This window comes from Pongo pygmaeus, chromosome 8 (assembly GCF_028885625.2).
Source record: "Pongo pygmaeus isolate AG05252 chromosome 8, NHGRI_mPonPyg2-v2.0_pri, whole genome shotgun sequence".
NCBI classification, from domain to species: Eukaryota; Metazoa; Chordata; class Mammalia; order Primates; family Hominidae; genus Pongo; species Pongo pygmaeus.
The window spans coordinates 109,943,584-109,969,289 of NC_072381.2; the positions used below are offsets into that span (position 1 = coordinate 109,943,584).

Here is a 25,706-nt window from a genome sequence, read left to right on the forward strand (position 1 = left end):
AATCCATTATAATTTAAGAGCCATGCTGTAAAAGACAGACTTTTCTCTAAGAAATGCGGCTTTGCATTGTGAATCATTAGGGAGAAGAATAAAATGAAAAACTATTTTCCTGCAAAACTTCTTTCCCAACTACCTCCACCTCATTAGATTGATGTCTTCCTTTTCTTTTGGAGATGTGACTAGAAGGAAAATGTCAACTAAGTTGCTGATGACTTTCAGCAGCTTAATGAGTATGTTCTTTCCCAGAGCTTGTTAAGTTTCCATTGTTGACTTTACTTCTTTAGCCCAACCTCGCAACTTGAACACAGGTCTGGAATTCACCAAACATAATTTTCTTTTCTTTAGGAGGTAAATGGCATCTAAAGAGAAGGATGCCACCAACTAAATCACCAACCTCTTCCCAAATTGTAAGGCATGTTGTGGAAGCCATGTGCCCAGCGAGGACCAGCCATCAGCATTAGTCCTGGTGATAAGTTCCTGGGTGGCAAGACAGAGGATGCAGCAGGAAGAACTCTGACTTCAGAGCCAAATAGACCAAAATGTAAATATTACCTGGGGCATGCTGTGGGATGTAGGTCAGGAAGACAGTGTAGACCACTGTGTGAGAGCTGTCTGTCTGGATCAGACAGATCCTTTAGTTTGGTTACTCGCAAGCTATGCAATCCAACCTCTCTCACTCAAAGTTTCCTTATCTGTAAAATGGGGACAAAGTACTAGCCTCCACAGGACTGTTCAGGAGAATAAGAACATTTATAGCCAAATTTATCTAGCACTTAATCTTCGCTAGACCTTGTTCCAAGTGCTTTATGCCATTGATTCATTTAATCTTAATTGTGACCCCCTATATTAAGTATTATCACCATCTCCATTTACCCATGAGGAATTGAAGTATAGAGAGATTGATTTATCGAAGGTCACACAACTGGTAGTTGGTAGGGCTGGAATTGAAACATAGGTAATTTTTCTCTAAAGTGTGGACTCTCAGTCACTCCAATAGCATGATGGTAGGTCCTTACCATATTTCTAGTCAAGAGATAGTGCACAGCATAAATTATCACTCATCATTATCTCCTACATTATCTCCCCTAGCATCACTGCTTCAACTGTATGTATTTGTTTCTTAATCTACTGATTGGAACCAAGAAATGACTTTGTCTGGATTAAGTGAAGCAATGGCCATAGAAGACGTATTGCCTGACTTAAAGGAAGTCCTTATTAAGTGTGTTTTCCAGGTAGCTATTTCCTGCTCTCCTCTTCTTTCTGCTGCCTTTTTTTCTTCCGCTTTTCCTTCATCATAAAGTATTTGGCGCCTTGTGGACAGGATTCTTAATGTTACTTCCTATACCTATAACCACTGGGCAGATGGTCACCCCTCCCCTATTCTCCCCTTCTCCATGGGAGAAGTGTTTCCCTAGTTAAGCATCCAATTCCACATAGGTGTTGTGTGAAATGTTGCCTCGTCAGGATTTTGTTTTAGTTTGGTTTTCTACAAGAAGTTCAAGATGAAGGCAAACAGTGTCGCTTTCTTTCTCTAAGAAATATTTTTTTTGGTGATGGGTGTAGTGGACATTTATCTTGCTTCATCCTGTGGGTACCCAACATCTGAACTCCCTTCTGTGTGTGTGGGAGACTTTCCCACCTCAGGAGGCAGATCTGCTTCCTCATTGCATCTCTAGAGTAGGGGTTAGTGATCTAGGCTTGGCCAATCAATGCTAGTGATACAAAAAAAGCAAGCAGAAGGCTAGCTGGTGACAATGGAGGTGGCAGCAACATTCAGCATTCAACTCTTGTGGTGCTTGTTAAAGCTGTAGCATCTAGGCTTAGTGATGCTGGTAATAGGGTCCTTATAGGACCAATTCCGTGGTGTGATTTCAGGAGTCATTCTGCCTGCAGAACCCCTGAGCCTAGCTTTCCAGCCCACCCAGCAATTTTGGGAGTTACTCAATATCATTTTCATAAGATAATTTTCTTTTTTTTTTTGACACAGTCTCACTCTGTCACCCAGGCTGTAGTGCAGTAGTGTGATCTTGGCTCACTGCAGCCTCTGCCTCCTGGGTTCAAGCAATTCTCCTACCTCAGCCTCCTGAGTAGCTGGGATTACAGGCGCTCACCACAACATCTGGCTAATTTTTTGTATTTTTAGTAGAGACTGGGTTTCGCCATGTTGGCCAGGCTGGTCTGGAACTCCTGAATTCAAGTGATCTGCCTGCCTTGACCTTCCAAAGTGCTGGGATTACAGGCATGAGCCATCATGCCCGGCTGCTTTTCATAAGATAATTTTCTCCAAATTTGTGTTGGAGAATTGTTTTCTGTGGCTTACAATAAGAACATTGATACCATGCAATAAGGTGTGGTGGAAAGTAGTGTCAATCAAGTCCTAGAGCTTTTGCCTCTTTAGAAAGTTGACATGCTAAAAAGAACAGGTGGTTAGTAGCTGCAGCGGAGGTATTATTATTTACATTCATCTGTTTTGTTTTTTATTGCACATTTATTGAGGGTCATCGCTGTGCCAGGCATTGGGCCAGGTGCTAAGGATACAGTATTGAGCAAAACAGACACTTCACGGACACACAGTGACAGGAAGTCCTAATTGCAGTGATCATCTGGCTGGTTTTGTCCGCATTTCAGGTTTTGTTTCATAATCATTTGCCTCCTTAGAAATTCAGAGAGTTACAATGTAGACTGTTGTTTGATGTTAATCAATTAATTAATTTCCTATTTAGTTCTAAAAAGAATGTGAAGTGGCTTATCAAAAATATACAGATATAGTAAGATCAAAGAGTACCAAACAATGAAAACAGCATTTAGTAAAAAGGGAGCAGAGGATAAAAATCTTGACTGAAGACCATTAGAACAAGTTAACTCGGTACTCAGCATGACTATTGAGACAAGAGGAAGACAAAGTGAGAAGACAGAGCCAGTTAAAAGAGCCTTTAAGAAAGGATGTCAGTTTCACAGGAGAAATGCAAGTTTTAAGAGAAATTTGCTTTTAGGTCCTCATGTAAGAGGTGCTGAACATTTTATAAAATATGGAAATAGGGCTGGGCGTGGTGGCTCACACCTGTAATCCCAGCACTTTGGGAGGCCGAGGGGGTCGGATCATCTGAGATCAGGAGTTTGAGACCAGCCTGACCAACATGGGGAAATCCCGCCTTTACTAAAAAAAAAAATACAAAAATTAGCTGGGCATGGTGGTGTGCACCTGTAATCCCAGCTACTCAGGAGGCTGAGGCAGGAGAATCGATTGAACCCGGGAGGCGGAAGTTGCAGTGAGCCGAGATTGCACCACTGCACTCCAGCGTGGGCGACACAGCGAGACTCCATCTCAAAAAAAAAAAAAAAAAAAAAAAAAGGAAAGGAAATAGGCATCATTTGAATGCTTCTCTATCTGTGCCTGCTGTGAGTGCTGATGGCAAAATATCTATTAGATTATTGAGGGTCTGGAAGGGTAAGGGTGTGTGTGTGTGTGTGTGTGTGTGTCTGTATGTGTCTGTGTGTATTTGTGATGTCAGGGAGAAGAAGCAGTTTCCCAAAGTGTTATTTCACTGTGATGGTAAAAAAAAAAAAAAAAAAAAGCAACCGGAAAGATTTATTTGGGTGACATTTAGTGTAATCTCATGGATAACTTACAGTATACAGTTTGCTTTCTCCAGTTGTTTTTAACAGGGACAGAAGCCCTGGTGAGAAAATGCATTCCCAGTGGGCATTTGTTGCCAACCCTATGGGGACTGTGTGAGGGCTAATCCTCACTCTCAACCTGCCTTTCCCAGCTGAAGTAGGTATTATGTCAGCAAGGGAAATCGAAGCCCCCTTTAACCTTAGTCCTCTCTTTTAAGTTCCAAATTGACATGGGACAGCTCCTATCTTATAGGAAAACAAAGAATTTGATGATGACATGATGATGGTGATAATAATGATATAATAACAAGTACTACGAGGCTGTGGAGGCAAGCTCCATGGAAGAGGATTCTTCCATGAAGAAGGGTTCTTACCATGAAGCTCCTTCCATGTTGAAAACTGTGGCAGAGGACACATTCAAGGCTTAAGAAATACAGTAAGAAAGTTCATGGAGGTGGGGCAAGTACATGGAGCTTTGGATACCATTCTGTTTGGATTTTATAAAAATGGTAGGTCGTTGAAAAATTTTGAGGAGGGCAATTCATGATATAATCTTCCTTATGTTTTAAGAGGCTATTTCTGTCAACAGTGTGGAGCTGTGTTGTTTAAAACAGTAGCCACTAGTCACATGTGGTTGTGAAATGTGGTAGTGAAAAAATGTGGGTGGTCTGAATGGAAATGTGCTGTAAGTATAAAATACACACTGGATTTTGAAGACTTGGTGCAAAAATATGTAAAAATACATCAATAATTTTTATGTTGATTACAAATTGAAACTATTTTTGGTATCTTCAGTTCAATAAAAATTAAAGTTAATTTCATTGGTTCCTTTTTATTTCAATAAAGCTACTAGAAAGTTTAAAATTTCCTATGTGGCTTACATTACATTTCTATTTGAAGGTGCCAGTGTGGAGGCTGGCTAGGAGAAGGAAAGAAACGAAGACCAGGAGAAGAGAGGAAACTATTGCAAAACCTTAGGCAAGAGATGTTGAGGGTCAGATCTAAGGCAGTGGCTCTAGGAATGAACAGGAGAGGAGTGGTAAAAAAAAAAAAAAGGCTTTTAAAAATAGGACGAGACAAGAGTTTTTAGGGGTGTGGGGATCCAAAAGAGGGAGTCAAGCTTGCAAGTCAAGTGTCTAGGTGACTAAGAAGATGTTGGGGTGATGGTTTTAGGTTTTGCTGCATATGGGTTTCAAGGTGAACACATAACACGTATGAAGCAATGAGGAAGTCAGGCGTGAAGCTCAAGAGGGGATGTGGTGAAGGTGTAGATCCAGGAGTCAACAGCAGGAAACGGTAGAAGGACAGAAATGGGCCTGATCACTGGGCTCATTCAGACAAGGAGAAAGGGAAAACAGAATGAGAGCCAAGCACGGAGAATTGGGGGAAATGATGGAGGTTGGGGCTCAGAATTTAAGATGTGGATAAAAGAAGACAAGCTTGACTGAGGCTGGCCAGGGAGGACCCAGAAGATCCTGGTACCATGTAGACCAAAGGAGACCTTTTCAGATGGGACAAGTTTACACATGCAGGAAGAAGAGGTTGTTGAGTGAGGCTGTCAGGCGTGTTGGGGTAGGCCTTTGACTGAGTCGCCTAAAAGCAGATGTCAAATTGCAAAAAGTCCAGGAGTGAGGAAGAGGATACTGTGGGTACAGGTGAGAACTACTGGGAGAAGTTTGGGCACTAGAGAAGGCTAATGGGGACTCAGAAGCAGGGGGTTGGAGGCAGGGGGATGGGGGTGGGGGCGGGGACAGAGGCAGCTCAGGGCTGAGGGCAAGGATTTTCAGGCAAAGGGTAAAGGAGGGAGAGGCTGCAGGTGGAAGAAGACTATAATTGATGGGAGCAAGGCCACGAAAACGGACTGGTGCAGGAGGCATGTGAAAATGTCACACTTGCGGGAGTCTTTCCTTTTTTGTTTGTTTTCAAACAAAAGCTTTTAAGCTACATCTCCTCAAGCCCATCCCAAGGATCCAGCTCTGCCCGGGTTCCATCTGGGTAGGGCCTTCTTCAGACAGGAGAGAGAGAAGGAGGCCCCTCTCAGAGCGTCTGCCTCTTTTGCACCCGACTGCTCCTGCTCAGAGGCCGCGGGAAGCTGCGGAGACCGGATGGTGCACCTCCCCAGGGCGCATAGGACTTGGGAGACCACACTCCTCCGGGCTGTGTGAGCCTCGGGTCCGCCCAGATCTCTAATACTGTGGCACCTCCGCCCAGAGCCTGAAGAGAAGAGCAGCACCGCGTCCCTCCCGAATCCCGAGCTTCGGCTCGGGCTGCAGCGCCGGGCCTCCTCCGGCAGGGGCGCTGGGAACTCGCGGATGGCCGGCTCTCGTCCAGCGCCCGGTCCCGCGCCCACCTGGGCCTGCGGCGCTGGAACTTTTCTTGGGACTACCCGCTACGCCCTGTCTTTGGAAACCCACAGATGCCAGGACCCGCCCCATTCTGGGCCGGACGTTGTCGCTGGCTTGGTTCTTCGGCCCAGCCTTCCCCGCTGCTAATTGCCATTTTGGCACCGGGTGGAAAGGCAAGTTCAAGAGGGCGGGGGCTCTCGGGAATCGCTGGATGTCTTCCTCCTTGGCCAGCTTAGATTCTCAGGCGCCTCTTCTGCCTCCTCCAGCCCTCTTGGCTCTTACCTGGCGCCCTTTCGCCTCCTCTTCTATCTCCCTCTTCCTTTTGCACCATTCTCTCGCCCCTTTTCTCCTTCATCTTGTCTTTCCTCTCTTCTCCCTCTCCCCCTTTCCCTCTATTTTCTCCTTCATTCCTTCCTCTCACCTTTCTTTCCTCTCCGCGCATTCCCCTCACTCTCGATCCACTTTAACCATCTTCCAGAGAGGAGGAACTCTATCTACTCCCGAAGGGGAAGAGCAGGGCTGGAGGCTGTCTCTCTCTCCCTAAGCCTCCTCCCTCCTGCCTGCTCCTTTCTTAATAGCTCCTCCTCTAGCTCCTCTAGTCTCAGACTTTTCAACCCCCAGAAATCCCAGGGGCTTCTCGGAGGCGGCGGGCTACACCACTTGTCCTGGGGCCTGTAAACCGCAGCTGGAGGTCGTCTTTGGGTTTAGCTCACTTCCCTTCAGCCCACCTAAAGTCTCCGTCTTCCTACGGTCACGAAGGGTCTCAGCTGCAGCAAGCGCGCAGGCTACACTCCTGCAGTCGCGGATTGGGGACCAGATAAGCCCACGCGGCTCCCGCCCGAGTACCCTCTTAACTGGCGGCCGACACTTTGAAACAATTGAGTCCGTTCAGAAACGGACTGGGGAGAGTGAGGGCACGACCTCAAAATCCTAGCAGCAAAATGAGGTCTGGATCCTCCCTGGAAGAGCAGACATCTCGACTACTCTCTCGCCCCACCTCTGGTCGGGAGGTCCGGGCAAGGAGCATCCCTCAACCGAGAAGATCTGGCAAGTCCCCGATCCCACCGGGGCCTTCCGCCTCTTTTCCCTCATCCCCTAGGAGGCTTTATCAGGTTCTAACCGCTAGTAGTGGGGGCCGTGGGTGCTCGGGGCGCCAAGAGGAGGGGGCTGCCGAGAGCGGCCTGCCTGGTTCTCAGCATTGCCTCTTTGACCACTCGCAGGCTCCTGCAAATGCAAACACAGCCCGTGCGTGATCCGCGCGCTACCAAAAGCCGAGCGCACACCTCCCGCCCCCGCCCCACTTGCCATCGCTCACACTAACACGCACACATGCTCGTGCAAACGCGCACGCACGGAACCGCGCGCCCCCTCACATCCAGCCGCGCTCCCGGCCCGGCTCAGCCAGGTGCCCCCACGCGGCAGCGCCCGGTCGGCCCGCCAGCCCCCTGCGAACCCCTCGCCTCACGCCTGCCTGCCTGCGCGCACGCACGCGCACGCACGCATTCCCCACGCCCCCGCGCGGGGGCGCAGGCCTCGGGTGGCGGGGTTTGGCCGGGAGCCGGCCGGGCCGGGGAGCAGCGAGCAGAGTCCCGGGTGCATCCCGCGCTTGGCTTCCGTGCGCAGCCTCCCCGCGCGGAGGCACCTGGCTCCCCCTCGGCTCTAGAACGCAAACAGTTGGCGTTGAGCACACAACTCCTCCTCCTTCTCCCCCGAGACCCCTGTACCCTCCCCGCGCGCCATCTCCCGCCCCTCATAATAGGCCCGAAGAGTAAACCCCCAAACGCGTCCAGAAGCGGCTCCCAACTCTTCGCCGGGAGCACGTTGGAGGCTGGATTTCGGAGAGACTCGGGATTGGGGTCTATTGCCGGCCCCTCCTGGATCCGGCTTGATTTTCATATTTTAAGAAGATTTTCTTATTACCTTTGATTACTCCTTTTTACCAAATTTCTGGAGGAACTCAGTGGGGAGGAATGGGGGGAATCTGATTTTAAGAAAGAAAGCACCGAAGGGGCAATTATTAATTTTCCTCGGGTTTGGAATCACCCTCTGGACGAGAGAACGGGCGAGCGGGAGCTAGGAGGGAAGACTGGAGAGGACCGGCGAGGCGCGCCAGCCGGAGCCACCTCCTTCCCGGCCGCCCCCTCCCCACTCCCCCTACACACGCTCGCTCGCTCGCCGGCGCGCGCACACCCCCCGCGCCGGACCCGCACCTCGGCGGGCGCCACACACTCGGCAGCCCGAGCCGCGGTAGCCGCAGCGGGATGGAGGCGGCGCGAACGGAGCGCCCCGCAGGCTGGCCGGGGACGCCGCTTGTCCGGACGGGGCTCCTACTCTTGTCGACGTGGGTCCTGGCAGGCGCCGAGATCACTTGGGACGCGACAGGCGGTCCCGGACGCCCGGCGGCCCCGGCTTCCCGGCCACCGGCGTTGTCTCCACTCTCGCCGCGGGCAGTGGCCAGCCAGTGGCCGGAGGAGCTGGCGACGGCGCGGAGAGCCGCCGTGCTGGGGCGCCGGGCCGGACCAGAGCTGCTGCCCCAGCAGGGCGGCGGCAGAGGCGGTGAGATGCAGGTGGAAGCCGGAGAGACATCGCCGGCAGGCGAGCGGCGGGGCCGGGGCATCCCAGCTCCTGCCAAGCTTGGCGGCGCGAGGAGGAGTCGCCGGGCGCAGCCCCCAAGCACCCAGGAACGCGGGGACGCCTGGGCCACTGCTCCGGCAGATGGTTCCAGAGGAAGCCGTCCCCTGGCTAAGGGTTCCCGGGAGGAGGTGAAGGCGCCGCGGGCTGGGGGGTCGGCGACTGAAGACCTCCGGCTGCCCAGCACCTCCTTCGCGCTGACCGGCGACTCGGCCCACAACCAAGCCATGGTGCACTGGTCGGGACACAACAGCAGCGTGAGTACCCACCCGGCGGCGGGTCCACCTGTTTCCTGACACCGAAGGGGAATCGCGGGGGGCGGGTGGGAGCGAGGGACAGATAGTTGCTCGGGGGTCGAGGCGGGGGACGACTCGACTTTTCGAGATAACAGGTTTGTCCGATTCCCCCCACGCCCCCAACAGGTTAACGGAGTTTGTTGTTAGACGCTGTGTGCGTTTGTTTACTGGAGACCCTAGGCTTCGGGCCCCCGGGAGGGGAGTGGAGGAAGGGGCTTCTTAAAGATGAGTGGGGGAGGGATCTATGCTCACTTTCTCCCATATTTGGCTTGGAGGGTCAGTTTTCCTCTTTGCGGGGTGCTTGAATTCTTGGATGAGAAAAAGGGCTGACTTGGGGCGGGAGCCGCAGAACAGACCGATTCCTGCGACTGCCCGGGCTCCCCCTACCCCCACCCCCCCTCCCCCGCTCCCGTCACGCGAAAGGGAACCCGGAAGGCCATTCGAACTCGCAGCCTCCTGCTCGCCTCGGGGTCGCTGCTTTCCGCTCCAGGCGCGCAGTCCTCCAGCCCAAGAAGGAGGCTCGGCCAAGTCGGCCCCCAGCCTTGGCCTTCAGGTAACCCCGGTTCCTCCTTCAAAGTCCAGGGAGCGGCCCTGGAAAGCCGTAGCAGAGGCCGTAAAAAAAAGTTTAAAGCGTGAAGCGAAATTCCACACCCATCCAGCGCCCATGCCACACCGCTCGCCCTCACGCACGCACAGGCACACGGAAGTCGCTGAGCAGAAAACTCTCGCCTTCACCATTGCGTCCTGCGCCACAAACGGTTCCCTGAGCGGAGTTGGGTGCCTGAGCTTCCTGCACACCTCTCCCCCCGCTTTTCCCCGCCACCGGGTTCTCCTGGACAAGGATGTACCGAGAGGTGGCGTCGTTGAGCCCGGTCTGGCAGACTCCGGCGTTCCGGACTGGGCGCCGGACTGAGCATCGCGCCTGCCTGGCAGCAGCAGCGGCCCGCAGCGCGTGCCCGGAGGGGCTCCCCCTACCTCGCCTGCACCCAGCGCTGTGCAGCCAAGCAAAGAAAAGGCGAGGGACAGGTTTCCACCATCTCCCCCACTTCCCTCCTTCCCCCAGTCCCTACCTGAGCCAGATTTGGAAAATCTTTTCCTCTTCTCTGGCTCCATGGTTCGGATCAGAACCTGGCGTTGGGTAGGGTGCACGCTCCAGGCGGAGGATGACGGGTGTCTGTACAAGCAGCCTTGGGGAATTGATTTGATAGGAACTCACCCTGCAACTCCCTGCCGTTTTGTATTTCTCTTCATGACCGGTGTTTGAAAAAATTTCTCTGGGAAATTTTTGCCTTATTTTAACAGAGCCTGGGATGTCCAGGATTGGGTATCTAATAAGAGGAAAGCGAGGGGTCCACAGAAGGTAGCACATAAGCAATACCAAAGTGCAGATTTCTTGGTTTCTAATGATGCACAGCTCGGGCAGCCCAGCCTGGGTAGCCCATGCTGGGCTTGAAGGACCAGTGAAGACCAGCTTCGCAGCAGCGCGATGGCGGGCTTCATCTGCCTTGGATGAAGACCCCCATAGCCTCGGGCTGACAGCTCTGGCGAGAGGGGTGGACAATGTGTGCCTTTGCAGGGCTGGGTGATTGAAGACTTCCAAGTCCCTTCCAAGAGGACTTGGATATGTGTGTGCTGGGGGGAGATTCTCTGACCTCAGGGTTGATTCTCTGACAGCAGGGGTTGTGAATCCCAACTTCATTTTAGTTTGATAATTAGGGTGTGTGTGTGTGTGTGTGTGTTGGGGTTCTTACTTGGTGAGGAGGATGGATGGATGGATGGATAGGATGTGTGGAAGTAAATATATCCTAGGAAGAGGAGGATGTAATGTCTTTACATCTGTGGCTTCACTACTGCCTCATTAGGACAATATAAATTCACCCTCCCTGAAGAGTTTTTCTGTGTCTCTGCTTTTATTTTAAGGATTATTTTTGAGTATTTACAAAGCCTCTGAAGATGGGACTTTAGAGAAAATGCTTCCTGCAAATAGCAGTTAACTGTGCATGGCCTTCTTTGCTCATCTTCAAAGCAGTTGTGCAGCAGAAGAGGTGAGGGGCAGGTCTGGCCCGTGCTCCCTGGGGAAATGACTCTTCAGTCAAATGACGGCCAAAGGGGCTTGGGGACTGGAGCAGTTGGGCTTGGAGACCTTGGTGACAGCAATGAGATTGGACAATGTATGAACAGCCCACAGGGACTTATTGGTTGTGCTCTTGGCCAGCCTTACTGCCCGTGCAAGAGCACCACAGGTGGATGTAGGGCCACACACTGTCCTCTCTCTCCAATCTGGGGAAGAACTGCCTCTTTAGCCCCTAGGCTGGACCTGTCTTTTCTGACCACATTTTGTAGGCAATACGAGAGAGACATCCTTGATTATCAGGTCTGTGAGCCTCTGTAAAGAAGATGGAGAGGCATACTCACATGGCCCTGTCTTTGAGACTTTAAGGAAATCTCCTGGAGAGTCACTGGGAAACCAGTTTCAGCAACATTTACCCAGTTGGTTTTTCTCCTGTCCCCCTTTCCTGATGGCAGGAAAAGAAGGTGTTGTAAATAAAAGACAGGGTGAAGAGTGATGGGGATGAGAACACTTTGGGAAGATTCTTTCATCATTGGTTTCAAAGTGGAGGGAGATGTCCATAAAACAGAGAACATGGGGCCTAGCTCCAGGCTCTTCTGACATGGAAAGAGAATTTTATCTTTTCTTCTGGCTTCTGGAGTATTAGACATGTCCTTCTTCAGGAGGCCACCAGTTTAATTTTTAACACAATGAGGGTTTCCTTGCTCTTCTTCCAAGTGTCTCTGATGCACCTGATTACTTGATATGAGTTCCCTTTTGGGGAGCGTTTTCAGTAACCCTATGAAATTGAAAATTGAACTCCATTCTGACTGAGTTTACAGTCAGGGATGCAGGGTGGGACATGAAGGAGAAGGGCCCTCAGCCCACCCCATTGGTCCAGTGTGTGCCCCAGGTGGTTGAGGGTACAGGAGGAGACCCTTGACCAAGGCTTCGGGTGGGTATTTGCCTTGGTCCCAGGACTGAGAAGAGATGGCTTTGGGGGCAAAGGAGAAGGAGTGCAACTGGCTTTGGGCAAAGGAATCAGGAGGGCATGGGGTCTGGGCACCACCTCTGACCATGTTGCCTGCCAGGTGTTCTGGCTGGAAAGTGAGTGGACTTGGCCTTGGAGCCTTTACTCTGGAGGAGCGATTTGCTATTTTTTCTCTCCAGTTGCCTCCAGCTGGAATCCTGGTGATTAATGGGTTAGAGAGTGTTTCACAAACACCCAGAGGGAGCCCAGTCCCCGTGGCTTACAGGGAAACAGAAAAACACATTATTCTGTCCTTTTCCTTCAAATGAAAGAAGAAGCCTCCCTGCTTGCTCAGTGAGTTGGCAAATGGCTCTGGAGAGTGGAAAGTTGTGAAGGCACAGTCCACTTCTCCACACCCCCTCCTCCTTGGATTAACCCTTCATGGGGCCCCCCATTCCTGGTGCCGAGGTGAAAACACTGCATCTGCCCTAACATTGATCTTCATTTCCTTCCAGCAGCGCACTTGAAGTGGCAGCAATTTGCAGGCTGCTGCCCCTGCAGTGTGTCTGCTTGGAATACTTGCCAGGTAGTTCTCAATTAATGTGCCCAACACTGCATCTTGGTGAAGAGAAATGGGGAGATGCTGATATTTCTAGGCCCTCCCAGATCACCCTGCCCTGAGCATACCAGTAGGTGTAACACAGAGATTATCCCAGGCAGGATTTCCTACCCTTAACTAATTCAGCTGGACTGTGTTCTAAAATATTTACTCCTAATGTGCAAAATAGTGACAGATTTGATCACATTAATTGTATTTCACTCACTGGATCATCTAATTGTGGCTCCCAAACAGATTTTTCAAATAGCTTTTGGCTGGATTGCCTTGTCTTCATCGTCCCTGCTCACAGTTCCTGTGTCACAATATCTTAATGCATTCTGCCTTTTTCGAGGCTTAATAAAGAAGCCTGCCACAGAAGCCATTCTTCAGGGTTTTGCCAAAAAAAAATTGTTTTCAATTAGTATTACATGGGGAAACCATCTCACTTGAGATGTAGCTGGGAAATGCATGGGGACATAACAGCACTAATTGCTCCTGGTCATTGTTGGTCTGAGGGGCCGTGGGGAGAGGAGGAGCTGGGCACAGGTTATTTATCTGCTCTGTGATTTCTCTGATGGCTGGATTACAGGGTGTGATTTCCTTCTCAGATCCTTCAGTGATTTCCAAGGTGAGCAGAAGTTGCAGACTCCTTAATTGGGAGGTCTGATTTAGTGATTACAGAAATGCAGTGGCTGGAACTTGCTTTGTAGCTGGCAAAGAAGGAATGCCCAGAAGCGGCTTCTCCAGTGGTGTTGGATTTAAGGGAAAGGGAGTTGGTGACTTCAGTGGCAGGAAGGCTCAGTGGACAGAAGGGAAAATTGCTTTTTCCTTGGACTGTGTAAATCTATTGTCAGTGAAGGAATCCTGGAACTGGATGATCTGTGGGCCCTGAATCATCTCATAAGGAGCAGAGAGGTGCGACAAAGCAGACACTCTGTGATAGAAAGATTTGGCTGGAGACTAGTGGTTTATCCAAGGCTAGGTACAGATTGGCTAAGTCACTTAAGGCCTGTGGCTTGACCTACCTGTTGATTTCCTGCTTTCTGCCTTTTTTGGCCTCTTGGCTGGTTTGAGATACTTCCCTTAAAGGGAGAAAATGTCAAAGGATGATTCTGCAGTAAGTTTGAAGGAGAAAAGAGGCCTTGTGGAGGAGGAGGTGGGAAATATAGAATGTGAATGCCTAGTGGGTCACTAGGCAGTTCTGGTAAGCAGAACTGGCTCTGTGGGATGGATCGAATTTGGCTAACCAAGTTTATTCTCCTGGTGTTGTGGGTAACTGAGAAAAGGCTCTGGATAGGGCTCTGACTTTGTTGGTAGTCACTGGAGATGAGGGAGCTTTGCCTTACACATGGTTGGCACTTGATAATGTTTGACTGAGTGAATGAAAGACAGTCTCAAGTCTCATCAAGCAGAAGCTATAAAGGAATTAGAAATTGTTGTTGCCTGGGATAGCAATGATTTCAGAACTTGACAGCTACTGTAGCCAGGAGTGTTTCATCTGGTGTGTCTACATTCTGGCTTGAGGAACTTTGGTTTCTTAAATTCAGATCCAGAGTCCATTAGCCTGGCATTCAAGGCTATGTATGTCCCGGGTCTACTTCTCCAACTTTGGATTTGACTCTTCCCTGATTGAGTCCTGCATTCTGGCCGGGGCAGCGCCTTCATTGTCCCAAGCACCTTGAGGTCTGTTCCACTTGGGGTACCCTTCTTTCTTGATGAAAGGGCACCTGTTATTCATAGCTCAGTTCAACATTCAGACTCAGTGGCTCTGTGAAACTTTCCTTGGAAGCATTTATTTCTCTTTTCCCCTACTTGTTTATAGAATTTGCAGAATGCACCACACATTTGGTCATATTTAGTTTAGTACTTACTTTAGTCTTATATTATTTGGTGAGTGTTTTGAGGGTAAGAGCTGAAATAATTAAAACAGCACCCCCTCCCTCCAATCACCATCAAGTGTGAGTTCTGTTCTTCTCATCCATGCCTGGCAGCATGTGCCGTAGGGTAGTACATAGCTCAGTAATACTGAACTCACCTGGGGAGTTGGACCGTGCCTTAGCTGCAGGGTAAGAGGAGAGGAAAGAAGATCATTTTGCCCTAAGATAAGTAGCAGGTTAACACTGTCTCTTAATAACACTGAGTTTAGACAACTGGTGTATTATTTAATGTATGAATGTTACCATAAGATTCAGAGGGATCTCTATGCTACTTAGTAAGAGGACAGAAATAAGGACTAGTTAACAATCCTGGCTTCTCATGCACTTCAAAGATCAGATGGACACCCCCATAAGACATTCATCCATTTTCTGAGTGTTTCCTATGTATGTGGCATTCTCCTAGAAACTGTGGGGTTGGTAGAAGTGTGATGGAGAGGAGACAAAGAAGGATGAGACAGCATTTGCCTCGTAGTCGTGCTGACATGCTTTGGATGTGAGACTGCTCTTCTGTAAAGTTAAATAACACATGACAAGACGACAGATGCCATGGGGTGATATGTGGTTAATTGTCAAGTGATCGTTTCAGGCTATGAGCTCATAGAAGAGAGGATCCCTGTGGGACATACTACAGGAATTTGAGACTTGCAGAATGTCAAGGCTGGAAGTGCACTTGGGAATTGTCTTCATCAAATCACTCATGATAGAGATGAGGATATGAGGCTCAGACAGAAACGTGGCAGCCGACCTTGGACCCTGCTTATGTTTTTTCTCTTGAAAGAGCCATCCCCTCTTCCCACCCATTTTTCTCCTTTCTTCTCAGGTTAATAGAGCATTTTCCTTCTAAGAGGATTTGTGTGTTTTCACTCTGGTGAGGTGCCCATTTTATAGGTAGGGTAGACTGAGGCCCCAGGATGGGTATCATATGAGGCTAGTCAGAGAGATTTAGGAATAGATTCTTTCCTTCTGTTCTGGGGCCATGCTCTATAGTCACCCTGCCCATCCACCGCGGTGGCTGCAGACAATGAATAACAAGCTAGTTAATGTTGGACAAGCTGTATCTTACTAACCATTGTTAATGGGGGCCTCTTGTGAGTCACCTTGTTATTTGAGTTAGTGAGTGAATCAAGCCTGGTTACATCACAACCAGGAATATTGTGCTCATTTATTTTGATCAGTGTAGTTTGGATTTAATTATTTATGGAAATACTGTTGTTTATAGTACACTAATAAATGTTCTATAGTAAATTTGGAAAAAATAATGGAGTCTAAGAACCTCAGGATTACACAGATTGTTTTCTGCTATTGAGTGCATGCAGGGAATCAGAGGAAGCCATCCCTGCTTGGTTGAGATGAGAGGGACCTGCAGCAGAGTGGGGCCAGCAGGGTTCTTGGTCAGTAAAACTGTGCCCTTGGCTAAGTAGGGGACTGTTACTTGGCATGCATTGGAGAGAGAAAAAACCTAATTAGGGGAAAAACTGGAAATAAAGCTATGTAGGATAATCAAGGCTTCTATTGGGTTGTGGGATTATTTAGTATGGGTGTATGGTACAACTTGTGTGAATTCGTATTTGTGGAGAGATTTCATCATGAATGCAATCCTCTTCCGGATTTGTTGAGAACAGATAGACTGGGAACCTGAAACAGGCCACATACTAAATAAGATCATGGATTTTGCAGCCAGGTGCCTGGGTTCAAGTCCTGCCTCTGTTTCTTAATAGCTGTGTGACATTGGGCAAGTTGTTACCCTCTCTGCTGTTTCTTCATCTGAGAAAAGGGGGTGATGATATAGTATCTCTACCTTGGGCTGTTGTAAGAATTAAGTGAGACTGTACAGGGCAGAGCGCTTAAAAGAAGTGCCTGACCCATTTGTAGCAAGCACTCAAGATACTTTAGTTTAGTTATTATTTTTATATCTGGAAGGGGCCTTCCCTTAATTTTCAGATGGAAATGTTGAAGCCGAGGAAGGAGGCACTTGCTCAAAGTTTCCCAGTGAGCTGATGGCAAGGCCTTGGCTAGAACCCAGTTCTCATCAAGATGCTCATTTCAACCACCTCCCATAGTTCATGTCCCCAGTCAATGAGTTTTTGCCATGTCTACCTTTTATGTCATGCTAAAGTAGATGTTGAAAAGGATCTAGAAGTGAATAACTGGGGACCTGTATTCTTGAAATTCATACTCAGAATTTGTAATAGAAACAGAATCATATTCGTTAGATGATTACACTAATAAGCTATGAATAAGTTTAACATTATTACAGGGCTTTTATTGCATGGAGAGTTAAGGGATCCAGAAAGATGAAGAGTAGCTTCTCTCAGATTGGGCATCCATGATACAACTCACAGCTAATCAAGGGAGACTTCTTGAGGGAAGTGAGTAAAGTGTGTAGCTTCTAGAACATTGGAGAACACTGGGTTGCTGGGGCTGGTTGACAAGCAGATCCCATTGTGCCAAAAACTCATCTATGCCAAAGTCATGGCCTAGACCTCAATGTTACATTTTTCCTCTCCTCTTCTGTATTTGTGCCTGCTGTGAAATGGGCATATCACATGGATTGGAGCTATCTGTAGAATATCTGCAGCCTGTTCCCCAGAATTATCACACTGGTACAATCCACTACTTTGTGGTGATCTATACCCATAGAGTTGTAGGCTTGAGTTCCCTTTTTGCCTTCACCCTATGTACCAAGATTGGAACCTGAGAGCCCTACGTAGACACTAGAGGGAGTGTTGCCCTGGGAAAGAAGTGAAAATAAATAGGATGAAATAACAAGACAATGCTGTACCAGGAATTGTTCTGAAGGAGGGAAGATGAAAAGTAGCCTGTAAGTGAATTGTGTAGGGGTTGTATGATGATCCATAGATGAATAGTCATTTGGCAGCAGGACAGTTTTCAATCCTTGGGGGCTGATCATTCAGCCTCTTCCTACAGAAAAAAGGGGAGTAGATACAAACACGTTCATTCAGCAGTTAGATACTCAGACCATTAATGACTGAACTAACACTCTACAAATAGATTCAGCTGGAAGCGATGCTTAGGCTGGGTTCTCACATCTCTTCTGTATTTCCTTCCTTTTTGCTTCCTTGCTCTCTTGTTTCTGGTGGTTAGTCAATATGTGCTTATTGAGTTGAACAGAATAAATACTTGCTTAAATACTTAAAAGTGCCTGGGTAAAGAACAGGTGTCTTGGGGATGGAGTAGTGTCTGGCCTGCTGTTGCTGGCCTGGGGTCTGCACCCTGGGACATTGCGGTTGTCTCTCACAGGCTCTCAGGTCCCACATGCCTGACATCCTCCCAAAAGCCTTTTTGACATCTATGGTGAGGTAGGCAGTTTCTCATTCAGATGGTTAGAATCAGGTTAAAGATTACACTGCTGCATAAGAAATAAACTTTTTCTTTTAAAAATCTGTTCTCAGTGGGAGATGAAGAACAATTACTGAGTTGAACATTTTCAAGACTAGAAAAATAGCTCAAGCTGCCATATCTGAATGTGATTACACATAGTGGGGGAACTTGTCTACAATAAGAGTTCTGAGACAATGAAGCTGGTGACACAGAGAAACTTGTTTTCCAGAGTGGTGGTGGAAGAGGAGGGTATCCTTACTGGTGAAAGAGTTGCTTATCTCACTGTGTTGCTTTCAGTGTTATTCATGCTTGAAAGCAAACTTTTGTTTGAAAGATTTCTCAAAACTCTAAAGCGTCTTTTCTGTCATGAGAAGGTCCCTAAGCCACAGCAACCTTGAACAAGTCTCTAAGCCTTAGTTTCACTGCCTGTAAAATGATGATAATACTGGACTTGCAGGATTGTTGTGAATCTTAGAGATGATGCCTATAAAGGGCCTAGCATAATAGGCTATTTTAACATAAGAATGTTAATTTTTGTAATTCCAGTACTTTGGGAGGCTGAGGCGGGCAGATCACTTGAGGTCAGGAGTTCGAGACCAGCCTGGCCAACACAGTGAAACCTCTGGGCTCTACTAAAAAAAAAAATACAAAAATTAGCTGGTGGCACATGCCTTTAATCCCAGCTACATGGGAGGCTGAGGCTGGAGAATCTCTTGAACTCAGGAGGCAGGGGTTGCAGTGAGCCAAGATGGTGCCACTGCATTCCCCAGCCTGGGTGACAGAGTGAGACTCCGTCTCAAAAAAAAAGCATGTTAATTCTTATTTGGAGATCTGTTGGTACTCTATCCGCATTCCCGGGATGTTCCTTTGCTCTGCATGCTGGCTTGATTTCCAACCACCAGCACCAGGGACCAGCTTTCCCTGGCCACTGTAGCTTGCTTTGATCACACAAGGTACAGGCTGGAAGAGTCAAGGAATTAGTGCCTGTGAGGGTGCAGGGAGCAGCCACTACCAATGACTGGTAGGAGTTGATGGATAAATATCCAGCCCCCTTGACCACTGGGGTTGGCTAACTCTGAGACATGTTTCTTTCATGGTTTCCCAGAGCTCCCCGTGGGATTAAACCCCAGTTTTAAATATATTTTAAATGTGTGTGTGTGTGTTTTAAATGGGTGCATTATTAGTAAGGAGAGAGCCTGCAAGTATGATTTTAAAAAATGGAAAATGCTTCTTTCAAGCATGTCTAGCTTTGGTCTTACTTCAAGCACATGTATTTTCATTCATTCTTTCACTCATTCATTCAATAATTTGTTTGCTTAGTATGATGCCAGTTAAGTTATTTGAATTTTCTGGGATTCAGTTTCCTCACCTGTAAAATGAAAAAGTTGCAAAAATTGGTGCAGCCCATCTCACCACAAAGTAGATGTGGTATTAGGTCAGTCATTTCTTGGTGGGTGAAATGGGCACAATCCTATTTGCTCCCTTTATGTCACAGTTAAAAAATGAGATGGTGCACATGGAAGCATTTTGAAAAGAATAGGGGGTGATATGAACTCAAGTTGTTAGTTTACCTCACCTCTCCTTTATTCCTTAAGGAGCTAGAGACCCTTTGACAACAGATTTGAGACCAGGTGCAGCTCTTGCCTTCTTCTGCCTTCTCTCAGTACAAATGAGCACTTCCATTAACACGCATACCATGGTAGTAAACCCAAGATTCTTGTTCCAGGCATGATGTGCAATTTATTTCAAGGCACGTCTGATATAATAAAATTCTCAGATGGGAGGGTAATTTGGATGTTTTAACAGAACATTTGCCCCAGGTCGTGACCTGTATTGATTGCTGTGCCTTACTCTTTTCAGATCATGTGAAGTGTTTAGAGAGCACCTAGTATATGCCTAGTGAGGCAGCATGTGCAAAAAAATCTCTGTGATGCAGACTAGACACCAAGAAAACTTACAATTTTGTGTGTGGTAAACATATATTGGACAGATATTGCAGAGAACAGTGTGAGATAGCATAAGACATGTGCTAATTGGAGCATGCTTAGGAAATAACTTGAACATAATCAAGACCACAGTGAATGAAAATTAATGAAATTATTAAAAAATTCTGGTTGTTTTTATTATCTGCAACAAAATCTACTAGCACAATAAGAAATAGATGTCGTATTCTATCACCAAACCTGGGACACTTGACAAGGAGTGTTCTGAGCTTTGAGGTCAAATAGATTACCTGTTGTTCTAGCAATTGTTCAGAATTCTGCTATGTCAGTGTGGTGTATAAATTTGTTGTAGAGAACTCTGTTTTACCGTGTGTTTCTACTTGTTTTATTTTCTTTATAGGAAGATAAAGAATATGCTATTTCACTATAGTACTATGATATTCCAACTTTTTAGTTGTATTATTATTAGATATTCTAATTTGTACTGATTTCTTTCTTTCTAGGCCTGTTTCCCTTCTGTCATCTTGAGATTTCTATTTATTTTACTCTTGGATTAGTGCCTCTGTTTTTTGGATCCCATTCCTCTGTTGTGGGCTGCTTTTCATTTTTCTGTGGCATATCCTCAAGTAATCTTTCTCAGAGAATGCATGGGAATGTCTTGGTTTATACCTCTTGTCCTGATAGAATATGAATAGATGTATTTTGACTCTCAAAAGATCCAGGCTTAGATGATGAATCATATGATCACCCAGTGCTTGGGAGATATTAATGCTTTAAAATTTTTAATTTAAAAAATTTTTTGTGGGTACATAGTAGGTGTATATATTTATGGGGTACGTGAGATGTTTTGGTACAGATATGCATTGCATAATAATCACATCATGGAAGATGGGATATCTATCCATTCAAGCACTTATCATTTGTGTTACAAATAATCCAGATTATACTCTTTTAGTTATTTTAAAATGTACAATTAAAATTATTATTGACCCTAGTCACCCTTTTGTGCTATCAAATACTAGGCGTTATTCATTCATTTTACTTTTTGTACCCATTAATAATCCCCACCTCTCCCTCTCCCCCACTACCCTTCCTGCCTCTGGTAATCATTCTTCTACTCTATGCCCATGGGTTCAGTTGTTTTCATTTTTAGATCCCACAAATAAGTGAGAACCTGCCATGTGTGTCTTTTGGTGCCTGGCTTATTTCACTTAACGTAATGACCTCTACTTCCATCTATGTTTTTGCAAATGACTGAATCTCATTCGTTTTTATGGCTGAATAGTACTCCATTGTGTATATGTACCACATTTTCTTTATCCATTCATCTGTTGATGGACAGTTAGGTTGCTTCCAAATCTTGGCTATTGTGAATAGTACTGCAGCAAACATGGGAGTGCAGATATCTCTTTGATATATTGATTTCCTTTCTTTGAGTATATACCCAGCAGTGGGATTGCTGGATTGTATGATAGCTCTATTTTTAGTTTTTTGAGAAACCTCCAAACTGTTCTCCATAGTAGTTGCACTAATTTACATTCCCACCAACAGTGTACAAGGGTTCCCTTTTCTCCATGTCCTCACCAGCATTTGTTATTGCCTGTCTTTTGGATATAAGCCATTTTAACTGGGGTGAGATGATATGTTATTGTAGTTTTGATTTGCATTTCTCTGATGATCAGGAGATCCACTTTTAAAAAAGATTCTTGGCATGTCTGAAATTTTGTTTTGCTCTCACATTGGCTTGGTGGTTCCTCTGGACATAGAAATCTAGGGTCAAAAAACGTTTTTCTTGGATTTGGGAAGTACTTAGGTTACTTGATGATTTTGTATCATGTGCTATTTGGCATTATATGTGTCTCCCCTTCTACTCATGGACTGATGAAGGTGGGAAAAGGAGGTACATAACATCAGATACCTGTGACTTTGTTCAAATTAGTGATGTGCAACCCTTGAGGAAGCCTGATGCATTAAAACTGGATTTACACAAAATCGGTAGTATAAGGTGGGGGATTAAACGCTCTGCAGAACCATTTGCTATTGACACTCATTATCCAAATACCTTCAATGTAAAACTCAACCAAAAGAAGTAGTTTTAGGCAGGGTGCGGTGGCTCATGCCTGTAATCCCAGCACTTTGGGAGACCGAGGCAGGCAGGTTACCTGAGGTTGGGAGTTTGAGACCAGTCTGGCCAACATGGTGGAACCTTGTCTCTAGTAAAAATTCAAAAATTAGCCAGGTGTGGTGGCACACACCTGTAGTCCCAGCTACTTGGGAGGCTGAGGCAGGAGAATCACTTGAACCGGGGAGGCAGAGGTTGCAGTGAGCAGAGATCACATCACTGCACTCCAGCTTGGTTAACAGAGCTCTGTCTCAAAAAAAAAAAAAAGGAGTAGTTTTATTTATTTAATTTTAGCTTCGGGGGTACATGTGAAGGTTTGTTATGTAGGTAAACTCATTTCATGGGGGCTTGTTGTACAGATTATTTTGTCACCCAGGTATTTAAGCCTAGTACTCAATAGTTATTTTTTCTGCTGCTGCCATCCTCCACTCTCAAATAGCCCCCAGTGTCTGTTGTTCCTTCCTTTGTGTTCATGAGTTCTCATCATTTAGCTCCCACTTGTAAGTGAGGACATGTGATATTTGGTTTCTTTTTATTTAAAAAAATTTAAAATCATTTTAAAAAACCACAGCAATAGCCAATTAATACGGTTTGGAACTGTGTTCTTGCCCAAATCTCATGTTGAATTGTAATCCCCATTGTTGGAGGTGAGGCATGGTGGGAGGTGATGGGATTGTGGAGACAGATTTCTCATGAGTGGTTTAGCACCATCCTCTTGGTACTGTCCTCGTGACAGTGAGTGAGTTCTTATAAGATCTGGTTGGTTAAAAGTGTGCAGTGCCTCCTGCCCCCACCCCGCCTTGCTCCTGCTCCTGCCGTGTAAGACATCTGCTCCCCCTTTGCCTTCTGCCATGATTGGAAGTTTCCTGAGGTCTCCCCAGAAGCAGAAGCCAATGTGTTTCCTGTACAGCCTGCAGAACCATGAGCCAATTAAACTTCTTTTATTAAATATAAAATACACAGTCCTAGGTATTTCTTTATAGCAATGTGAGAATGGACTAACACATCAATATTCAATATATATTTGTGGAGTCCCCTGTATGTGCCAGGTGCTGCTGGATTCTGAGTCTGTAATGGTGAGCAGTGCTCTGATTGAGAGGTACATGACAACACTAGGGACATTTAACTTAGGAAGGGCAGAGAGGGAGATGCAGATGAGTGGAGATTGCAAAGATGTGCGGGGTGGATTAGGTGCAGAGGCGAGGGCATAGTGTTCTGGGCATAGGGCTTCTGTGGCAGGGAGGAGCAAGGGGAAAGGAAGGACAGTGTGGCTGGAGCAGAGGGGCTGGGGGATGGTGAGAGATGAGATGAAGCTAGACAGGCAGGCATGGGCAGGACTAAGCAAGGGTTTAGTTCTTTATCCCAACAGCAAAGGGATGGCCTGGCTTGGTGGCTTATGCGTGCAATTCTAGCACTTTGGGAGGCTGAGGAAGGCAGATCCCCTGAGCCCAGGAGTTTGAAAGGCAACATGGAGAAACTCTGTCTCTACAAAAAATACACACACAAACAAAATTAGTTGGGCATGGTGGCATGCACCTGTGGTCCCAGCTACTCAGGTGGCTGAGGCTGAGGTGGGAGGATCACTTGAGCCCAGGAGGTTGAGGCTGCAGTGAGCTGTGATCATGCCACTGCACTCTAACCTGGATGACAGAGTGAGACCTTGTCAAAAAAAAAAAAAAAAAAGAAAAAGAAAAAAAGTAAAGAGGTGAGCCATGAAAAGTTTTATAGTAGGAGAGTGATAAAATGATAAAATTAAATGTACATTAAAAAATCACTCTGATCACCCTGTGGGTTAAAGGGAAAAAAGGATGAATGCTAAGAGGATGTAGCTGAAGAGGATGATGGCTTGGATGGTGGCAGTGGGGGTAGATAAGAAGGAGTCCACTGAAGAAATATTTGGCAGATGTAGTTGATTGTGTCGTTAGCTCCCGTTCTTAATTTCTCTTTATAACTCCCTTTGTATGGGACCTTTGCAGTGCCCTCTCTCTGAATGGGACCTTCTTCCCCATCTTCTAACTTTTGGTTTGGCCTTGTGACTTGCTTGGCCAATAGAGAGTTGGAAGTGATAGTGTGCCAGTTCTAAGCTCAGTTATCAAGAAGGATGTGTGTTTCTACCTGTTTTCTTGTGCCTTTGGGGTGGCCATGAGAAAAACATAGCCTATTGGTCTCAGGAAGAGGATGAGAGACAACTAGTATATAGCCATTCCCAGCCAAGCCCACGCTAGACCAGCCCAGCCCAGCTAGAACCACCTAGCTGAGCCCAGTTATGATCAGCCAACCCCAAGCTGCCCTGAATATTTCTGAGAATAAAGTGATTGATTGTTGTGAGAATAAGTGATTGAGATTTAGGTGGTTTATTTTGCAGCATTTTTGCAGCAGGTAAAATCAATAGAACTTGAGAGATTGGATGTAGCAAATTTGTGGGAACATAATTATAGTATAAAGTGAGGTTCACCTATATTTCGAGATCATTAGCCTGCTACATACATGCTCAGGGATGGACTTAGGAGTGTTTTTTTGGTGGTTGCCTGCCCCTTGCCTCTCTTTACAATTCATGGTTTCTTTTTCTGGAGCTGAATGCGGTAGGCCAGATTTATAGTCCGAAAGAATTAATTGTCTACTCTTTTTCCTTCTCACTCTCCTTCTGGCAGGCTAATCAGATTCCAGCAGAGCCTGAGAGCTGAGTAATCCTCAGTTCCCTCAATAGGGGCCTTCAGACCCTAACATTTAGTGTATTCTTGTTGGAGTTGAAATCAATTTTAGCTCTAACTGTGAAGATGGAATTTCACTTGAAGGGGTGAGAAATACAGGGCCAGGGATTTTCTTGGTTTTGACTGATTATTTAAAATATATTAGTTCTGATAAAATATTGAGCTTTTAAACAACACATTTAATATAGGGAATTGTACTTTATTTGTTAATGGAAGTTGCAGGGAGATTGGTAGGAGTTGTGCTAAAGTGCACTGTGGTGATTTTGCAAAGTATAGTAATTACTGTAATATTTTGTTGAATTATTAATATCTACTATGCCTACAGGAACATAAGATTCTGCAGTCGAATTCATTTTAAAATTGCCTTTCTCCCTTCTGGTTTTGTTTTGTGTTTTGTTTCTTGTGCACTTACTAATTTTTAAAGAAATGGGGTAGGGCAGTGTTAATTATATTGTATGAAACACTGTTGTCACATGCTAACTGAATATATGCTTCTTCCAAACCGGTTTGCAGTGGCAGATTGAGGGATGCTGAAAGAATCATGTCTGGGGAGAAAGGGCTCATCCGTGTGTTTTTTTCAGGAGCTGAGATGAGGAGAGAAAAATAGCAGAGAGGTCACATGTATGCACATGAGTATTTTGTCTTCATGCTTCTAAGCAGAGCTGGTCCTACCTGTAGATGAAATTGGTAGGTGTTTAGGCATGTGTGATGAAACAGCACAAGTCTCCTTTTTTATTTTGAGATGGAGTTCACTCTTGTTGCTCAGGCTGGAGTATGCAATGGCATGATCTTGGCTCACTTGGCTCAGTTTGTATTTGTATTTTTAGTATAGGCAACATTTCATTATGTTGGCCATGGTGGTCTCGAACTCCTGACTTCAGGTGATCCACCCACCTTGGCCTCCCAAAGTGGTGGGATTACAGGTGTGAGCCACAGCGCCTGACCTCAAGTCCCCTTTCTTAATTGCCTTGACAGTGATTACTTAGTGTCTATTATGTGCTCAAATGAGATTATTGTGCATCATGATGATGATGATGATGATGATGGTCATAGCTTACAGGTTGTTACCTGAGTGGGCTCATGCTGCAATAGGACTCTGGATGGAGTGCAGGGTTATAAATAAGCACTTTTTTTGTTGTTGTT

The 25,706-nt window shown here is 46.5% G+C and overlaps 1 protein-coding gene across 1 annotated transcript in view; it reads left to right on the forward strand.

The window, feature by feature from the left end:
* Window positions 1–7,539: 7,539 nt before the first annotated feature.
* SORCS3 (sortilin related VPS10 domain containing receptor 3) overlaps window positions 7,540–25,706 on the forward strand; it is a 631,488-nt gene continuing 613,321 nt past the window's right edge. The window contains exon 1 of the mRNA XM_054436019.2: window positions 7,540–8,851. Within this exon, the coding sequence (XP_054291994.1) occupies window positions 8,225–8,851 (627 nt within the window). The 5' untranslated portion in view covers window positions 7,540–8,224. The remainder of the gene's footprint in view (window positions 8,852–25,706) is intronic.